At 42.5% G+C, this 20,535-nt stretch overlaps 1 protein-coding gene across 3 annotated transcripts in view; it reads left to right on the forward strand.

Annotated features, from left to right (window-relative positions):
• The window catches only part of moxd1 (monooxygenase, DBH-like 1), a 120,357-nt gene that overhangs the window by 49,512 nt on the left and 50,310 nt on the right, over positions 1–20,535 (forward strand). For all 3 annotated transcript variants that reach the window (XM_048531153.2, XM_048531154.2, XM_048531152.2), the window contains 2 exons: positions 8,245–8,424; positions 9,739–9,841. In XM_048531153.2, the coding sequence (XP_048387110.2) occupies positions 8,245–8,424; positions 9,739–9,841 (283 nt within the window). The remainder of the gene's footprint in view (positions 1–8,244; positions 8,425–9,738; positions 9,842–20,535) is intronic.

Genomic DNA, 20,535 nt, shown 5'->3' on the forward strand with positions numbered 1-20,535 from the left:
CCCCTGCAACCGCAGGAAATGCTACACTTGTCCCCACACCTCCTCCCTCACCCCCATCCCAGGCCCCAAGATGACATTCCACATTAAGCAGAGGTTCACCTGCACACCTGCCAATGTGGTATACTGCATCCACTGTACCCGGTGCGGCTTCCTCTACATTGGGGAAACCAAGCGGAGGCTTGGGGACCGCTTTGCAGAACACCTCCGCTCAGTCCGCAACAAACAACTGCACCTCCCAGTCGCAAACCATTTCCACTCCCCCTCCCATTCTCTAGATGACATGTCCACCATGGGCCTCCTGCAGTGCCACAATGATGCCACCCGAAGGTTGCAGGAACAGCAACTCATATTCCGCCTGGGAACCCTGCAGCCATATGGTATCAATGTGGACTTCACCAGTTTCAAAATCTCCCCTTCTCCTACTGCATCCCTAAACCAGCCCAGTTCGTCCCCTCCCCCCACTGCACCACACAACCAGCCCAGCTCTTCCCCCCCACCCACTGCATCCCAAAACCAGTCCAACCTGTCTCTGCCTCCCTAACCGGTTCTTCCTCTCACCCATCCCTTCCTCCCACCCCAAGCCGCACCTCCAGCTACCTACTAAGCTCATCCCACCTCCTTGACCTGTCCGTCTTCCCTGGACTGACCTATCCCCTCCCTACCTCCCCACCTACACTCTCTCCACCTATCTTCTTTACTCTCCATCTTCGGTCCGCCTCCCCCTCTCTCCCTATTTATTCCAGTTCCCTCCCCCCATCCCCCTCTCTGATGAAGGGTCTAGGCCCGAAACGTCAGCTTTTGTGCTCCTGAGATGCTGCTTGGCCTGCTGTGTTCATCCAGCCTCACATTTTATTACCCTATCTTAGCTGTTTTTTTTCCCCTGACAGTGATGTGAGGTAAGATTGGTGTAACTACTTTGTCTTTGGTTTCATGAAAATATTAGCCACACAATCACATCATAACTTTTATCTTTTGTAGATTAAATGTTAAGAACAACAAACCAATTGGTTAAAACATCCTTTATGCTAAACAGGGGTCTGCCTGCCAGATGAGCAATTCAGACTTTGTTTTCACATGTGAACCCAACTCCGTCACCCTGGAAATTACTGGCAATAAAGTGGCCTTTGACCTCTCAAATTCTGAGTCATTGCTGTGTCCTCTCATGGATGGCTGATTTAATGATCTGATCATCGGCTTCAATTTTATCCACAAATGATCAGTTTTGCTTTCGCATTTTGTCCACATGCTGGACATTGTCAGGCTCTGTCTCAGTCACTCACTCTCTCCCCTCACCCCTCAACCCCACAAACATCTCTCCATATCCCGACTGGCCAATGTTGCAAAGCTCCACTTGAATGGTTTCGGCTTCCACCCGAAGGGGGCCTATTGTTTGTCCCACTGTGGCCCTGGTGAAAACGTCAACAGCATTGTACCTTATTTGTGTCCTCAGATGTATTTCCTATGGAATTCATGGGCCATGTTGGAGACAGTATCTGTATATCCCAGTAACAATCCCTGTCTAAGCCAAGGACCTTGGGAAGAAGCAGGCACCTCAGAGGGCTCTAGTATGTACAAGTTGTGGCAGCTCCCAGACTGTCTGGAACTGAACTCCAAAATGTGATGTTGATGATCACAAATTATTTCAACTTTGAAGGGAGTGCAATCCTGTCCAGAGCTGAAACACTAATGGTAAATAATAGGGCACTCTTAGAAGAGCACCATCCGGGACAAAGCAGCCCAGTTGAGTGACACCACATCCACAAATATTCACTCCCCCCACCACTGAAGCTCATTTGCAGCCATGTGCGCCACCTGCAAAATTCACAGCAGAAATTCACTAAAGCACCTTTCAAACACACAACCACTTCCATTTAGGAGGACAAGAGCAGCAGATACTTGGGAATACCAGTGACGTTCCAGTGAATCTTCAGTGAAGTTGAAGGTAATGTCATCAGTGACATCCTAGATGCACATAAGAGTCTAAGATTGGGAGATGCCACAATACTCCCCAGTTCTTCCTGAAACATGCCCTTATTATAAAGATTAAAACCATCCCCGAACTTTGTAGCTAAACAGCTAAAATTGATACAGAAATGGGGATTGCTGGAAAATTTCGGCAGGAATTGCACAATCTGCAGAAAGAAATTACAGTTAAGATTTTGGGACCTGTGACCCTTCTTCAGAATTGATGGTAACTAGGAAAAGGAGGGCCTTTATATAGCAGATTGGGTGGGGGAGGGGAGAGAGCTCAAAGAGAGAGAAGAGCAGTTGAACAGACAAAGGAGTAGTTAAATGTTTTCCAAACCCAAAACGCTATGTCTTGTCATTACACAGGCTGCTACCACACACTGTTCCTACACATTGTCAGCCAGTAATTGTCTCCATTAGCAGTTTTTCATTCTTTTAACTACCAATCCCCAAACGTCCATTTGACGACATACATCTCATATTCTTGCAGACTTGCTTTTCTGTGAGGAATGGCAGCTGAGATGCATTGGCTTCCATAATTGCTGCAGATTGTTGTTGCCAAATGGGAACATCAGGTTCAGCTTTTAACTTTCTTTTCAAAGGAAGATATTTTAATTTACATGAAAATGAGTCAATTATATGGCATTAAGTATTGCTCAGACTACATGACATCATAATTTGTTATCTGCAATCTTTTACAATTGTTGACTTCCAGATGAAGTGAAAATTGAAGGCAGTTAAGTATCATTGCTTAATATGTGCTGGTGTGATTACTCGAAGTGTAGATTGCAGGGCTTCAAAGAGAGCGTTGCAAACTCTGTCTCCATAGAAAACAAACAGTGAATTGCATCTCTCACTTTTCATGCAGTCCCAGCTATTATGAGAACTGTGCAATAACATTTGAGTATTTCCAAATCGCATGCCTTTAATAAACAAAAAGGAGTGGAGTGGAAACCTGACTACGACTGCCACTCCTTGTTATGCAAGAAAAGCAAACTTAAAGTCCAGTATAGATACATAGTATGTCTTCATGCAATCCATCTTGCCAGAAGCATGAAAGTCCGAGCTGTCTCTTAGGCACAAAGTAGAGGCTTAAAACTCCAAAGCCATGATTTGAAGCTGTATCAATGCCAAGTTGTCTGGCTAAAAGGTCCAAGAAGAGGGTGGCCATTGACCATGGAGGCAAATACACAGAAGAAGCAGTACCATGCAAAGAGATGCTAGACGGTCTTGCAACCATACTATGAGCTGCAATGGATGCTGATTGGACAAGTTACCAGTTAATTCCCATATATAGAGAGACAGTAGGAACTGCAGATGCTGGAGAAGGGTCTAGGCCCGAAATGTCAGCTTTCCTGCTCTTCTGATGCTGCTTGGCCTGCTGTGTTCATCCAGCTCTACACCTTATTATCTCAGACTTCCCATGTGTATCCAGTTTTTGTGCCATTGAGTGTCTATGTAGAGTAAAATTAGAATTGCAGTGCTGATTTGGTGAGTTGAGCTAATAAACAGTTGCAAATACATGGAAATATGCTTCTTGAACCTGATGGCTAGGTTGTAAATGTCACCATTTAAAGCATGAAGCGTTACTTAAGCAAATTTTTCTCAACAGCGAGAACTGATTTTTGGACACTTGCTCATTTAACTCATCTTCTTCGCCATCATTCTCTGCACCTCAGGAGGGAAAATTCTGTCACAGTACATTTGCTAATATTAAATTACAACATGATTGTGGAAGTGCTATGTATAATTCTATTTTAAATATCATTTAAACCCTGAGACTCTGTTTTGCAGACTACACACGGGCTTTTCTTAACAAAATACTGATGAAAATCATTAACGATTAATTTCTAGTTTCAAAACAAGTGTCGTTGGACTCCAAAGGTTAATCTTTTCGCTACAGATGCTAAGTTTTTCTGGAATTAGAACATAGAACATAGAACATCACAGCACAGTACAGGCCCTTCGGCCCTCAATGTTGTGCCAACCTGTCATACCGATCTCAAGCCCATCTAACCTACACTATTCCATGTACATCCATATGCTCATCCAATGACGACTTAAACGTACCTAAAGTTGGCGAATCTACAACCGTTGCAGGCAAAGCGTTCTATTCCCTTACTACTCTCTGAGTAAAGAAACTACATCTGACATCTGTCCGCTATCTTTCACCCTTCAATTTAAAGCTATGCCCCCTCATGCTCGCCATCACCATCCTAGGAAAAAGGGTCTCCCTATCCACCCTATCTAACCCTCTCATTATTTTATATGTTTCAATTAAGTAGTCCTATTTAGTAAAAAAAATTGAAGAACACTTCTACAATCTTTTTAACAGTGACACTACTTAATGGAATGGCCTCTGGAAATTTAATCGACACATCCATTATAGTCCACAAATACTGATTCCCACCTTTTGTTTTTGGGAGGGGTCTTACACAACCAATTAAGGCTCTTGTAAAAAGTTCCTCAAATGTTGGAATAAGTATTAATGGTTCTGGTTTTATCACTGCCTGAGGTTTTCTTATTACCTGACACGTATGACATGTCTGGCAAAATTCAAAAACACCTCTATGCAGTCTAGGCCAATAAAAATGATTTCCTATTTTGGTTTGCTTTTTCATTAATCCCAAATGACTTCCTACTGTTGCCTTCTGGGCTCCGCGGAACTTTCTTTCTATAACATACGTGGGGCCAGTGGCGCAATGGATAACGTGCCTGACTATGGATCAGGAGATTGAACATTCGATTCCTAGCTGGCTGACGTGCAAGTCACAATTTCTTTGGTGGGGCAGTACGGTGGCTCAGTGGTTAGCATGGTTGCCTCACAGCGCCAAGGCCACAGGTTCAATTCCACCCTCGGGCGACTGTCTGCATGGAGTGTGCACATTCTGCCCATGTCTGCATGGTTTTCCTCTGGGTGCTCCGGTTTCCACCCATAGTCTAAAGACGTGTGGGTTAGGTAGATTGGCTATGCTAAACTGTCCACAGTATCTACAGTGGGAAATGCAGAGGTAGGGTGGGATGCTCTTCGGACAGTCAGTGTGGACTCAATGGGCCGAATGGCCTGCTTCCATGATTTGGAGTTGGGGACCACATGTAGAGTGTCAAAGTTTGCAGATGACACTAAGATGAGTGGCAGGGCAAAGTACGCAGAGGACTGTGAAACTTTGCAGAGGAACACAGATATATTGAATGAGTGGGCAAAGGTCTGGCAGATGGAATACAATGTAAATAAATGTGAAGTCATAAGTTTTGGTAGGAGTAATCGTAAAAGGGGTTATTACTTGAATGGTAAAAAGTTGCGGCATGCTGCTATGCAGAGGGACCTGGGTGTCATTGTGCATGAATCACAGAAGGTTGGTCTGCAGGTACAACAAGTAATTAGGAAGGCAAATGGAATTTTGTCCTTCATTGCTAAAGGGATTGAGTTTAAAAGCAGACAGGTTATGTTGCAGCTATACAAGGTGCTGGTGAGGCCAAACCTGGAGTACTGTGTGCAGTTTTGGTCTCCATACTTGAGTAAGGATGTACTGGCACTGGAGGGAGTGCAGAAGGGGTTCACTAGGTTGATTCCGGAGTTGAGGGGGTTGGTTTATGAGGAGAGACTGAGTAGATTGGGATTATATTTATTGGGATTCAGAAGATTGAGGGGGAATCTTATGGAAACATATAAAATTATGAAGGGAATAGATAAGACAAAAGCAGAGAGGATGATTCCATTGGCAAGTGAAGCTAGGACAAGAGGACTGAATTGAGAAGGAACTTCTTCACCCAGAGGGTTGTTAATCTATGGAATTCCTTGCCCAGTGAAGTAATTGACGCTACTTCAGTAAATGTTTTTAAAGCTAAGGTAGATTTTTTTTGAACAATAAAGAAATTAAGGGATATGGTGAGAGCACGGGTAAGTAGATCTGAGTCCATGAAAAGATCAGCCATGATCTTATTGAATAGCAGAGCAGGCTCAAAGGGCCGGACGGCCTACTCCTGCTCCGAGCTCTTATGTTCTTACGTTTCACACTGTTGGAATTCTATGATTCTAACACATCAGTAATATCACTTAATGAACTTCCGCCCACTTTTCATCTGGCTGAATAAGAAAAAGTTTCCATTCCCTCATCAAGGCTTCATTTTTAAGATACTAACAAAATCGGATTCTTTCAGACATAGTCAGAACTGCCGATGCTGGAGACAGAGATAACACAGCATGGGGCTAGAAGAACACAGCAGCCAAATTCTGTGTTGTTATTTTAGATTTCAGGCACTACAAGATTGTGTTTGATATAATTAATTTTTTTCTAGATTAGATTAGATTCCCTACAGTGTGGAAACAGGCCCTTCAGCCCAACAAGCCCACACTGCCATTTGAAGCATCCCACCCAGACCCATCCCCCTATAACCCACACACCCCTGAACACTATGAGCAATTTAGCATGGCCGATCCACCTAACCTGCACATCTTTGGACTGTGAGAGGAAACCGAAGCACCCGGAGGAAACCCACGCAGACACGGGGAGAATAGAACATAGAACATAGAACATTACAGCACAGTACAGGCCCTTCGGCCCTCGATGTTGTGCCGATCTCAAGCCCATCTAACCTACACTATTCCATGTACGTCCATATGCTTGTCCAATGACGACTTAAATGTACCCAAAGTTGGCGAATCTACTACCGTTGCAGGCAAAGCGTTCCATTCCCTTACTACTCTCTGAGTAAAGAAACTACCTCTGACATCTGTCCTATATCTTTCACCCCTCAATTTAAAGCTATGCCCCCTCGTGCTCGCCGTCACCATCCTAGGAAAAAGCCTCTCCCTATCCACCCTATCTAACTCTCTGATTATTTTATATGTTTCAATTAAGTCACCTCTCAACCTTCTTCTCTCTAATGAAAACAGCCTCAAGTCCCTCAGCCTTTCCTCGTAAGACCTTCCCTCCATACCAGGCAACATTCCTAGTAAATCTCCTCTGCGCCCTTTCCGAAGCTTCCACATCCTTCTTATAATGTGGTGACCAGAACTGTACACAATACTCCAAGTGCCGCCGCACCAGAGTTTTGTATAGCTTCACCATAACCTCTTGGTTCCAGAACTCGATCCCTCTATTAATAAAAGCTAAAACACTGTATGCCTTCTTAACAGCCCTGTCAACCTGGGTGGCAACTTCCAAGGATCTGTGTACATGGATACTGACATCTCTCTGTTTATCTACACTGCTAAGAATCTTACCATTAACCCAGTACTTTGCCTTCCGGTTACTCCTACCAAAGTGCATCACCTCACACTTGTCTGCATTAAACTCCATTTGCCACCTCTCAGCCCAGCTCTGCAGCTTATCTATGTCTCTCTGCAACCTACAGCATCCTTCGTCACTATCCACAACTCCACCGATCTTAGTGTCATCTGCAAATTTACTAACCCATCCTTCTACGCCCTCATCCAGGTCATTTATAAAAATGACAAACAGCAGTGGACCCAATACCGACCCTTGCGGTAGACCACTAGTAACTGGTCTCCAGGATGAACATTTCCCATCAACTACCACCCTCTGTCTTCTTTCAGCAAGCCAATTTCCGATCCAAACTGCTATATCTCCCACAATTCCATTCCTCCGGATTTTGTACAATAGCCTATTGTGGGGAACCTTATCGAATGCCTTGCTGAAATTGGGGAACCTTATCGAACGTCTTGCTGAAATGGGGAACCTTATCGAACGCCTTGCTGAAAGGTGCAAACTCCACACAGACAGTTACCCGCGGCTGCAATTGAACCCGGGTCGCTGGTGCTCTGAGGCTGCAGTGCTAACCATTGCCACCGTGCTGCCCTACATTTGTAATTTCTGACAGTTTGTATAATCAGGAACTCCAGAAAACATTAAATAAGGTACCTATTAGTAAATATGCTAAAATTCCACCAGTTAATGCTAAATCTGATCATATTCAAGCTTTTCACTCCCAACTTCAAGCCCTTGAATAGGATTGTTTAAACTGAGTTGATGCCTACACCCTCTACCATTGTGGTTTGGGAAATGTTATCACATTTGGACTTTTTCACATAACTAACTGTAACATAAGGTGAACAAGAGTATCAATGTTAACATACCTGACTCCCCTGTGATAAACTAATTCAAACTTGAATATTGCCAGACCAAAAAGAAACCATGAAAGTATCAGTAGTGCTGAGAATTAAGCGATTACCTAATGAAATACCCATGGGAAAGGGAGTTTGCAATTATGAAACATTAGAAATCTGCATATTCTGTCTTTTTTTTTACACAGGTTGAACCAATTATTCAGAAAGGTCATGAACATTTGGTGCATCACATTCTTCTTTATCAATGTCACTCTATCCTGAATGATACGGCCCTCAGCTTTGGACATGAATGTTACAATTCCAATATGCCAGATGACTTTTTTAACTGTGAAAGTATTATTTTAGCATGGGCAATTGGAGGAAAGGTAGGTCCTTACTGCTGTGCTAAGCTCATTTATTTAATTCTAATTACAAATCCTTCAGTTTAGCATACTTCAACTATATATTTGTTTAACACTGTCCGTGCATCTACATTGTCTTGTGTGAGTGAATAATTGACATGTTTCTGAGTATTAAAATATCATAAATACAGATAAATTGTTTATTTTTACTACACATTGTAATTTCATGAACATTTCTGTTTATTCTGCAAGCTTAGTATTTCTTGGAATGGTTTTCAATTGAACAAAGATAAAGCAAAATCTTTCCCTGTGTTTCTTTACTTCGTCCTTGAACAATGTTATCTCATAGAATCGCTATGGTGACATCATTTTAGCTGTATACGAAAATTTTCGTCGTAAAACCTTATATACCTTTCATTCCTCTAATGTATATTTAATTACTAATCATGTACCACCATTCGGTACAAATTTGTATAATCCTTCTCTTTCCACAAAGACTAGAATTATTTCATTGATTCAAGAGACATGAGAACAAAGTTAGATTTTTTTTTGCTCAACAATTATGAATACCACTTTGACTTCATGAGATTCATTATTAAAGATGTTTGGACACACAATAAGACTTCTTGTACCTCTCAATCCTACATCTAAAGAGCACTTCATTATGATTTACAATTAACCATGACATGGCATACCATGTTGGAGGTTGATCATTATTAGTTGGAATCATAGAGTCCCTACAATGTGGAAACAGGACTTCCCTCTACTGACATAGAGCAGTTATTTTTATTATTCATGCTGAAAACTTTCATATCCATACCAAGAAATTCCACAGTACTTCACTCAGTTACAGAATATTTACAGTAAGAACCAATAAAGAGTAAAACACATGCAATCATCAAAGACATAATGTAATTTATTTATTATCATTTTTCATCTTATTGTTTTATCAGTGTTCATAAAGTGTTAAAGTACACATGCATCTAAAGTGCAAACATCAGTAGTGAGATTACAGGCCTAAACTGGGGTATCTATTACTTAATTCTCTCATTCCACTTTATTTCATTCCTTTCTTTCCTTCATTCATTCCAATACTTGCTTTCACCTCCATTCCAATATTTCATTTTGGCTGTTAGGAATTTTACAGAACTGCAGAAATTATTATTTAGACTGTATTCCTGAAATTCCTGAAAGTTTTCTCAAATCATTATGCATATTTGTAAATATGATGGTATTCTGAATGCTGGGTTTTAGAAAATACTTTCTTCAGTTTTACATACAAGCATATTACCAACATGAACAACTATTTTACAATTGTTTTTCATATAATTATTGCAGGGATTTTCCTATCCTCCCAATGTTGGACTTTCACTTGGAACATCAACTGATCCAGTTTATGTAATGATGGAGATACACTACGATAATGCTAATTATCAGGAAGGTAGGAATGTTTCCCCATTTATAGAATGCATATAATATGGTTAATAATGCCAAGGCAGATGTTACCAAGTTTCTAAATCTTGATCTTTTTAATTTGCAATGAATAAACCATAGTCATTTTACAGACTTCAGGACTTAGTGAAATGAGTATGCTCTAAGTTAAAGCAGTCAAAGCTAAATTCCAACTGTTGGCATCATAAATTATTTGTTGTTTTCTAATATGTTAAAATATAAACTTCAGTTCTCCCGATTCAATACATACTACTGTGCGACATAATTCCTAACTAGTAGCCAACTTTAAAATGCTATAAAACAGTCATAGAACTATCAAAAGGACAATCTTTCCTTAACTATCAGCCATTCACATCATACTAAGGAAAATATTTGACAATTGAATTCGGATTTGTGTGAGACTCTGCTTTTGGAGGAATTTAACCTCAAGTCCTTTGAAGCTGCAACCAAAGGCTAAACAAATACATGCACAAAACCACCCATCACTTTACATTAGACTTCCAGTGATCAGACAACAACATCATCAAGTACTTATAAAGTACTTTAAAACAAACTCTGGCACCCACTACGAAACTAGACTTCCTATATTCCATTTGACTGCCACTGCAAGTAGTCAAACAATCCACCTAAAAATTAATTTTTAGAGGGAGTGTGTAATTTGCTAGGTATTAAAAATGGAATGCCTCACTTTGACTATCAGCTTCCAGATAAGAATTTTTTTTAATGTCTTGTGTACGTTCCCTAGATAACAACTACTTCTCTACAATGGAATTTGCAATTAACCTTATCATATATTTTTTTAAAAACTCTAAAATCACAAAACTTACTAAAAACAGCTCTCCAATCCATTGCAAATTTTTATGGAAAATATTAATTTTCTGTTCCTCATTTTATGACCACTGAGAACCAAACACCAATTAAAGCTGTGTGACAAAATTTTACAGTAGAGAACTAGAGTGCTGGATTTATAAAGAAACCATCATTCAGCCAACAAACCTCTGTTTATTCAAAGCTGTAATATTTTGACAGCCTGTAGCTGCAATGCTGAGGTGATACATTCCTATTCATATTTTGGACAACTGAGTGTAAACCCCTCTCATGCCAGTACAACTTTAATTGAGACATGCTCCATTTGAGGATTGAAATTTCCCATTATGTGCTGAATGATGCTAGAGTACATCTTCTGTTCTGTCAGTTACAAAATGTTATCAACCTTATTTACGTAAATAAACAGTTGCACGCTGGATCTTTTTTTTCTTATTTAAGAAGATATTGCAAAGAGAACCTTAATTTAGAGAACCAATGTTTTAAGATTTCGGCATTTCAGAATGATGTAGGCAATTTGAAAGGGCTATTTGTCCAATTAGTCTCGATGCACTATTCCTTCCCCATACTTCACTTCTGTCATCTGTAACTAGTTGTCAAATTATGTTAAAAGTTATGCTGCATAATCTTAGGTTTTCATCTTTAAATCTCTGCTTCTTTTACCAATTATACTAAATCAGTACAGTTAGGTTACCAACCCTTTTTGCCTTTGGCTTTCTCTCTCCTAGGAGTTTCTCTGGTTTTGCTGTGTAGCTGAAGCTCTTCATTGTTGTTACCAAGCTGGTAATTCTCCTCTGCGTCAGCTCATTGTTCTTAAAATCTTTCCTAAAGTTTAGTGATCAGAATTGGCCAAAATACTTCAGCTGGGATCTAAGCACTCTTTTCTACAACTATAACACAGTTTCTTTAGTTTGTAATTCTTGATTATTATTTATAAATGATTATTTTTATGACATTATTGTTCACTTGTCCTGTCATCCCATAAACTTGTGCATGTGCACTTCAAATTCTCTGCCTTCCTACAACCCTCATTCTTTATATTATTTTGTTTACTTTGCCTGTTCTTCCCGAACTGAATAACATCACACTTTGTGTTGAATTGCATTTGCCATGTGCCTACCCATTTTACCAGTGTCCTGCTCGAGTTTGTCGCTATGCCCTTAATGTTTTACATTTCTAATGTTTATGCCATCGACAAACTTTGAATTTTTCCCCTTTAATTCCAAGCCCACGTCATTTGTATGTGTCGAGAAGAACAGTGGTCCCAATACCTCTCTCCGAGATGCTCCTGAATACCTCCCTCCAGAAGAATAACACCTCATTACTCATTTCTGTCTTTTAGTTATTTTTTGCGCATGCCGTCATTGACTCTTTAATCCTAAGAGTTTCAATTTTACTAACAAGTTTATTGTCTAGTACTTTGTCAAATGCCTTTAGAAACTGAATATCAGCCATGTAACCCTTACCTACCTTACTCATCGTTTTTATTTAAGCACTCCATCAAGTTCATAAAATATGATTTAGATTTAAAACTTGCATGCTGGCTTTCATTTATTGACCCAAATTTTCAAAGTGATTTCTTTCGGGATTAAAATCTGTGAAACTTTTCCTACCACCAACATTGAGCTGATGAGTCTGTAATTGTCAGGTTTATCCTTGTCCTTTTATTCAGCAAGGTTATAGTCAGAGTCTCTAAAGTTTCCACTGTTAGTTTGCGCATGACGCTGTTCTAACAGGATGACTTTTCTTTATTCAGAGCTGTCAACTAATTAAATATCATTTTTTAATACAAAAAGCTTTCAATTTATTTCACCAATACCCCCTGCTTAACTGGTGTGGACCCAATCATTGATTCCAACCCATCCAACCTCCTCTAATTTAATATTTTCTCATTTGATTTGTCCTTTTTCTGAAGCTGGAATAAATCTGATGATATTATATTTGTCTAATTTTTTGTGTTCAAGTGTCTGGAGTAGGACTAAAATGGCAACCTTCCAATAAAGAGTTGAAATTGCTGCCACCTGGGTTAATGCTAACACTGAAAGATTTTTCTGAAGGAGGGAATGGAGATAGTGAGGAAAGAGGTGGACTAGCATCCTGAATGAGTAAAATATCCACGAAGGAGCAAAGAGTTGATCTGTATATCAATTCAATTTAGCTGTATTTGCTGTATGTTTGTTAAGAGCCATACTTTTCTTTTCAAAAATCTGTAGCCTCATGAAAACTTCAATTGATCAACAGGGTGGCCTGGTGGCTCAGTGGTTAGCAGTGCTGCCTCACAGTGCCAGGGACCTGGGTTTGATTCCAGTCTCGGGCGACTGTCTGTGTGGAGTTTGCACATTCTCCCTGTGTCTGTGTGGGGATGTTCCAGTTTCCCCTCTCAATCCAAAGATGTGCAGGCTAGGTGGATTGGCCATGCTAAATTGCCTGTAGTGTTCAGGGAAGTGTCAATTAGGTGGGTTATAGGGGGATGGGCCTGGGCGGGATGCTCTTGAGGTTTGGTGTGGACTTGTTGGGCCAAAGGGCCTGTTTCCACACTGTAGGGATTCTATGATGCAGGACCCACAACCTTTTGGAGGATAGAGTTCCAGATTTCCACTGCCGTTTGTGTGAAATAAGCACTTACTAATTTCCTTTTAAAATGGCCTCGATCAGAGTATAAGATTTTGCAACCTTATTTTGGATTCTTCTACCAGAGAAAATTATTCTGTTGATATCTTTTTGAATCCTTGATTATTTTCTACGCTTCCATTTGTTTGTTACCTAATATGAAGTGTCAAAACCGGTGATAAGTGGATGACTCAGTCTCCTCTGAGATTCCAACCATCACAGATGCCAGGCTTCAGCCAGTTCAATTTATTCCACGTGATATCAAGAAATGGCTGAAGGCTGTAGGCTCTGACAATAATTCTGAAGACTTGTGCTCCAGAATGAGCTGTTCCCCAAGCCAAGCTGTTCCATAGTAGCTACAACACTGGCATTTACCTGACAAAGTCAAAAATTACTCAGTTTCTCCTGTGCACATAAAGCAGGACAAATAAACTCAGCCAGTTAGCCCCCTATCCATTTACTCTCGATCATCTGCAAAGTGATCAAAGTTGATGGTGCAATCAAGTAACACTTGCAAAGAAATAGACTGCTCACTAACACTCAGTTTGGGTTCTGGAAAGGTCTGACTTTGTTATAGCCACTGTTGAAAGCCAGAAGCGAGGAAGTGTGACTGCCCCTGACATTGAGCAGCTTTTGAGAAAGTGTGACATCAATGAGCCTTAACAAAACTGGAGTCAATTGGAATCGGAAGGAAAGCTGTCCATGAGTTGGTGTCTCACCTGGCATGAAGGAAGATGATTATGGATGTTTCAATTAAATCATTCAGCCCTGTGGCATCATTGCAGCAGTTCCTTGGGAAGAGTTCTCAACCCAACCATCTTCAGCTGGTTCATCAATGACCCTCACTAGATCATAAGGTCAGATCTGAGGTTGTTCAGTGGTGAGTGCATAGTGTTCAACACCATTTGCACCTCGGATATTGAAACAGCTCAAGTTCATATGATCAAGACCTGGATAAAATACAGGCTTAGATAACGAACTATAGAGCTGATAAACACAGCAGGCCAAGCAGCATTAGAGGAGCAGGAAGGGCTGACATTTCGGGGCTAGACCCTTCTTCATGTTTTTCTGAAGAAGGGTCTAGCCCCGAAATGTCAGCCCTTCCTGCTCCTCTGATGCTGCTTGGCCTGCTGTGTTCATCCAGCTCTACACCTTGTTATCTCAGATTCTCCAGCATCTGCAGTTCCTATCTCTGACCCAAAATACAGGCTTGTGCTGTTTAGTGGCAAGTAACATTCATGTCTTAAAATGCCAGGCAGTGATAATTTTCAACAAGAGAGAAAATAACAATTTCCCTAGATAGTCAATGGCAATACCATTGCTGAATCCATCACCATCAACATCCTGAGGGTTACCATTGACTAGAAGTTGAACACAATTAGCCATCATCCAGAGGTTGGGAATTTGGAATGCGGTGCCTAGGAGGGAGTAGAGGCAGGAAACCTCATGCTGATGAGGACTTGAAATGATATGGATTGGAAAGTGAGATTAGTGTAGATCCGTCATTAGGCCAGGGAGCCTCTTTTCTGCAATATAATTCTATATCAATACTGTGTCTGTTTAAAAAAAGCTCAGAGGCTAAGAATTCTGTAGCAAAGAACTCCCTTCCTGCTTCCTCAATGCATGTCTGTCATCTGTAAGGCAGAAGTCAAGAATGTAATGGAAAAGTGTCCTCATGACTGTTATATCTGCATCACTCAAGAAACTCATCATCATCTGTGATAAACAGTGAGCTTGATAGACAACGTATCGACCACATTCAATTGAATGCACATCAATTTGTCCATAGAATAGAATCCTTACAGTGTGAAAGCAGGCCATTGGGCCCATCAAGTCCTCACCACCCCTCCCAAGAGCATCCTACCCAGACCCACCCCAAACCCTATCCCTGCATGCCCGTGGCTAATCTACCGAGCATGTATATCCCTTGACACTATGGCCAGTTTAGCTTGGCCAATCCACAGTAACCTGCACACCTTCGGATTGTCGGAGGAAACCCGTGCATACACTGGGAGATGTGCAAACTCCAAATAGGTAGTCACCCAAGTCTGGAATTGAACCTTGGCCCCTGTGACTATGAGGCAGCAGTGCTGAATCATTGAGCCACTGTACCACCCTATTTCTTTCCACTTTGTTTCACCAGCAGTGTAAGGATGTTTGAATGCCTGGTCCTAACATTAATTTGTCAGACTGATAACTAACATACACACACATTAGTGTTGTCGTCAGCTTATTACTGCATCTTTTTTCTGTGTATTCCTGGTTGGTAACTCACCAGGTGACTTCTGCTGAGAAGGGATGTCGTCAGCACCCTTATTATCAATTGTTAATGTTCTCCTTGTTCAAATTTTCTGAGAGTTTATAGGTGCACTACAGGACTTTCGCAGACCGTCACTGAATTGCAGACATCAGATCATTGAACAAGAGTAGGCCACTTGGCTGCTCTGTCATTCAATTAGACCATGGCTGACCCAAGCCTAACCTCAACACTACATTCCTGTATATCCCTGATAATCCCTTTTTGTAATCCAGAATCTATTCATCTCTGCCTTAAAAATATTTAAAGATTGTGCATCCAATGCCTTTTGAAGGAGGGAATTCCAAAGACATTCAGCCCTCTGAGAAGGGGAGTATGTTTTCTCATCTCTGTTTTAAATGGGCAACCCCTTTTTTAAACTATGACCCCTACGTCTAGATTCTGTAACAGGAGGAAACATCCTTTCAGTACACACCTGGTCAAGCTCCCTCAAGATCTTGTATGTTTCAATAAAGTCACCTCTAACTCTTCTAAACTCCAGAAGATACAGGCCTAGTAATCTATTCGCTACAAGTATTAGTCTTCAAACTTTCTCTGAATTATTTCCAGTGTATTGGTATCGTTTTATAAGTACAGTGATGCATATAGTACAAAGTACTCCAGACAGAATCTCACCAAGAGCTGTATAACTGAGGTGTAACCCCCCCCCCTCCAACTCTTGCAGTCAATTCTGCTTGCAATAAAATTCCATTGGCTTTCCTGAGTACTTACCTTAGCTGCATAGCAGCTTTCTGTGATGCATGCACGAGGACATCCAGATCTCTCTGCATCTTAGAGCTCTGTAACCTTTCACCATTTAGATAGAATGCTTTATTATTCTTTCTGGCAAAATGGATAATTTCATCCTTTCCCACATTATCGTCTCATTGCCAGATCTTTGTCCACTCACTCAAACTATTTGCATCCTTATGTAGACTCCTTGTGCCTTCTTCACAACTCACTAAGGGAAGCTGAGGACTCAGTGGCACTGCCCACGAGACTAATAATCTAGATACCCTGGTAATGTTCTGGAGACCTGGATTTGAATTCTGCTGTGACAGATGGTAGAATTTGAATTCAATGACTATCTGGAATTAGTTAGAATAATGATGACCATGAATCCATTGTTGATTGTCAGGTATCTGGTACACTAATGTCCTTTAGGAGAGAATGTGCTGGCCTGCGTCTCACTCCAGACCCACAGCAATGTGGTTGACACTTAACTACATTTAGAGATGGGTGATAAATGTTGGCTTGGCCAATGATCCCGACATCCTGTGAATGTATTTTAAAGAAAAGCTCCCTGTTTATCTTAGTGTCATCAGAAAATGTAGCTGCTGCCATCCCTTTGTCCAAACCATTTATATAATAGGAATAATGGAAGGAGAGGGAAGAGAGCAGGGGAGTGCATTTTTATTATGACATACATTAATACTGTAATTAGAGACGATATTTCAAAGGAATCATGAGTGAAAATATATGGGTTGAAATTAGAAATAAGAAAGGGATGATCACCTTGATGGAATCGTACTCTAGGTCCCCCCAAAAATCAGAGGGAAATTGAGAAGCAAATTTGTAGAGACATCTCAAGTATAATTAAGAATAATCAGGTTGTAATTTTCCAAACAATGACTGGGACTGCCATGGTGTTAAAGATTTGGATGGTGAAGAACTTGTTAAATGTGTTCAAGAAAATTTTCTTGACCAATAATTAAATGTGCCTACCAGACAATGAGCAGAGTTTGACCTTGTTTGGCAGGCAAGTGACTGAAATGATAATAGGGGAATGCTTTGTGACTAATGGTCATAATACCATTATCTTTTTGCATAACTATTTAAGAATTAAGTTTTCCATAAAAGTTAAAAATGTTAATTGGAGTCAGGCAAATTATAAAGGTATGGAAGAAGAACTTTCAGATGTTGATTAGAGTAGGTTGTTTGCAGGTAAAGGGACAACTGACAAGTGGGAGGCTTTGAAAAGTGTGATAACGTGAGTTTAGAGGCATCATGTTTCTGTGAGAGTGAAAGGCAAGGCTGATAAGATTAAGGAACAATGGATGAACAAAAAAATTGAGGTTCTAGTTGAATAAAAAGGAAGCATATATTTGATTCAGATAACTGGAATCAACTAAATCTCTTGAAGAGTATGAAGAGTGCAAGGGTATTGATAAGAAAGAAATCAGGAGGGCAAGGAAGGGATATGTGAGAGCCTTGGCCGAACACAGTAAAGATAATCCAAAGAGATTCTACAAGTATATTAAGAGCAAGACAGCAACTAGAGAGAGAGTTAGGACTCCTTAAAAATCAGTGAGGTTGTCTTTGTGTTGAATCTCAGAAGATGGAAGAGATATTAAATGAATATTTCACATCAAGGTCAGAAATCACATGACACCAGGTTATAGTCCCAACAGGTTTATTTGAAACCAAGATAATAAAATGTGAGGCTGGATGAACACAGCAGGCCAAGCAGCATCTCAGGAGCACAAAAGCTGACGTTTCGGGCCTAGACCCTTCATCAGGTAGGGGGATGGGGGGAGGGAACTGGAATAAATAGGGAGAGAGGGGGAGGCAGACCGAAGATGGAGAGTAAAGAAGATAGGTGGAGAGAGTATAGGTGGGGAGGTAGGGAGGGGATAGGTCAGTCCAGGGAAGACGGACAGGTCAAGGAGGTGGGATGAGGTTAGTAGGTAGATGGGGGTGCGGCTTGGGGTGGGAGGAAGGGATGGGTGAGAGGAAGAACCGGTTAGGGTGGCAGAGACAGGTTGGACTGGTTTTGGGATGCAGTGGGTGGGGGGGAAGAGCTGGGCTGGTTGTGTGGTGCAGTGGGGGGAGGGGACAAACTGGGCTGGTTTAGGGATGCAGGAGGGGAAGTGGAGATTTTGAAACTGGTGAAGTCCACATTGATACCATTAGGCTGCAGGGTTCCCAGGCAGAATATGAGTTGCTGTTCCTGCAACCTTCGGGTGGCATCATTGTGGCAGTGCAGGAGGCCCATGATGGACATGTCATCTAGAGAATGGGAGGGGGAGTGGAAATGGTTTGCGACTGGGAGGTGCAGTTGTTTGTTGCGAACTGAGCGGAGGTGTTCTGCAAAGCGGTCTCCAAGCCTCCGCTTGGTTTCCCCAATGTAGAGGAAGCCACACCGGGTACAGTGGATGCAGTATACCACATTGGCAGATGTGCAGGTGAACCTCTGCTTAATGTGGAATGTCATCTTAGTCCCAAATAAACCTGTTGGGACTATAACCTGGTGTCATGTGATTTCTGACCTTGATGTGAAAAAGAGAGGGGTGAGGGAGGAGGTGTGGGGGCAAGTTTAGCATTTCCTGCGGTTGCAGGGGAAGGTGCCGGGTGTGGTGGGCTTGGAGGGCAGTATGGAGCGAACAAGGGAGTCACGGAGAGAGTGGTCTCTCCGGAAAGCAGACAGGGGTGGGGGATGGAAAAATGTCTTGGGTGGTGGGGTCGGATTGTAAATGGCGGAAGTGTCGGAGGATGATGCGTTGTATCCGGAGGTTGGTAGGGTGGTGTGTGAGAACGAGGGGGATCCTCTTAGGGCGGTTGGGGCGGGGGCGGGGTGTGAGGGATGTGTTGCGGGAAATACGGGAGACGCGGTCAAGGGCGTTCTCGATCACTGTGGGGGGAAAGTTGCGGTCCTTGAAGAACTTGGACATCTGGGATGTGCGGGAGTGGAATGTCTTATCGTGGGAGCAGATGCGGCGGAGTCGGAGGAATTGGGAATAGGGAATGGAATTTTTGCAGGAGGGTGGGTGGGAGGAGGTGTATTCTAAGTAGCTGTGGGAGTCGGTGGGCTTGAAATGGACATCAGTTACAAGCTGGTTGCCTGAGATGGAGACTGAGAGGTCCAGGAAGGTGAGGGATGTGCTGGAGATGGCCCAGGTGAACTGAAGGTTGGGGTGGAAGGTGTTGGTGAAGTGGATGAACTGTTCGAGCTCCTCTGTGGAGCAAGAGGCGGCGCCGAGACAGTCATCAATGTACCGGAGGAAGAGGTGGGCTTTGGGGCCTGTGTAGGTGCGGAAGAGGGACTGTTCCACATAACCTACAAAGAGGCAGGCATAGCTGGGGCCCATGCGGGTGCCCATGGCCATCCCGTTAGCCTGTAGGAAGTGGGAGGAGTCAAAAGAGAAGTTGTTGAGTGTGAGGACGAGTTCAGCTAGGCGGATGAGAGTGTCGGTGGAGGGGGACTGGTCGGGCCTGCGGGACAGGAAGAAGCGGAGGGCCTTGAGGCCATCTGCATGCGGAATGCAGGTGTATAGGGACTGGACGTCCATGGTGAATATGAGGTTTTGGGGGCCAGGGAATTGGAAGTCCTGGAGGAGGTGGAGGGCGTGGGTGGTGTCACGGACGTAGGTGGGGAGTTCCTGGACCAAAGGGGAGAAAATGGAGTCCAGATAGGTGGAGATGAGTTCGGTGGGGCAGGAGCAGGCTGAGACGATGGGTCGACCAGGGCACGCAGGTTTGTGGATTTTGGGAAGGAGATAGAAACGGGCCGTGCGGGGTTGGGGAACAATGAGGTTGGAGGCTGTGGGTGGGAGGTCCCCTGAGGTGATGAGGTCGTGAATGGTGTTGGAGATGATGGTTTGGTGCTCGGGTGTGGGGCCATGATCGAGGGGGTGGTAGGAGGTGGTGTCGGAGAGTTGGCATTTCCATTTCCACTCCCCCTCTCATTCTCTAGATGACATGTCCATCATGGGCCTCCTGCACCGCCACAATGATGCCACCCGAAGGTTGAAGGAACAGCAACTCATATTCCGCCTGGGAACCCTGCAGCCTAATGGTATCAATGTGGACTTCACCAGTTTCAAAATCTCCCCTTCCCCTACTGCATCCCTAAACCAGCCCAGTTCGTCCCCTCCCCCCACTGCAACAGACAACCAGCCCAGCTCTTCCCCCCCACCCACTGCATTCCAAAACCAGTCCAACCTGTCTCTGCC

This window comes from Stegostoma tigrinum, chromosome 4, assembly GCF_030684315.1.
Source record: "Stegostoma tigrinum isolate sSteTig4 chromosome 4, sSteTig4.hap1, whole genome shotgun sequence".
Classification (NCBI taxonomy): domain Eukaryota; kingdom Metazoa; phylum Chordata; class Chondrichthyes; order Orectolobiformes; family Stegostomatidae; genus Stegostoma; species Stegostoma tigrinum.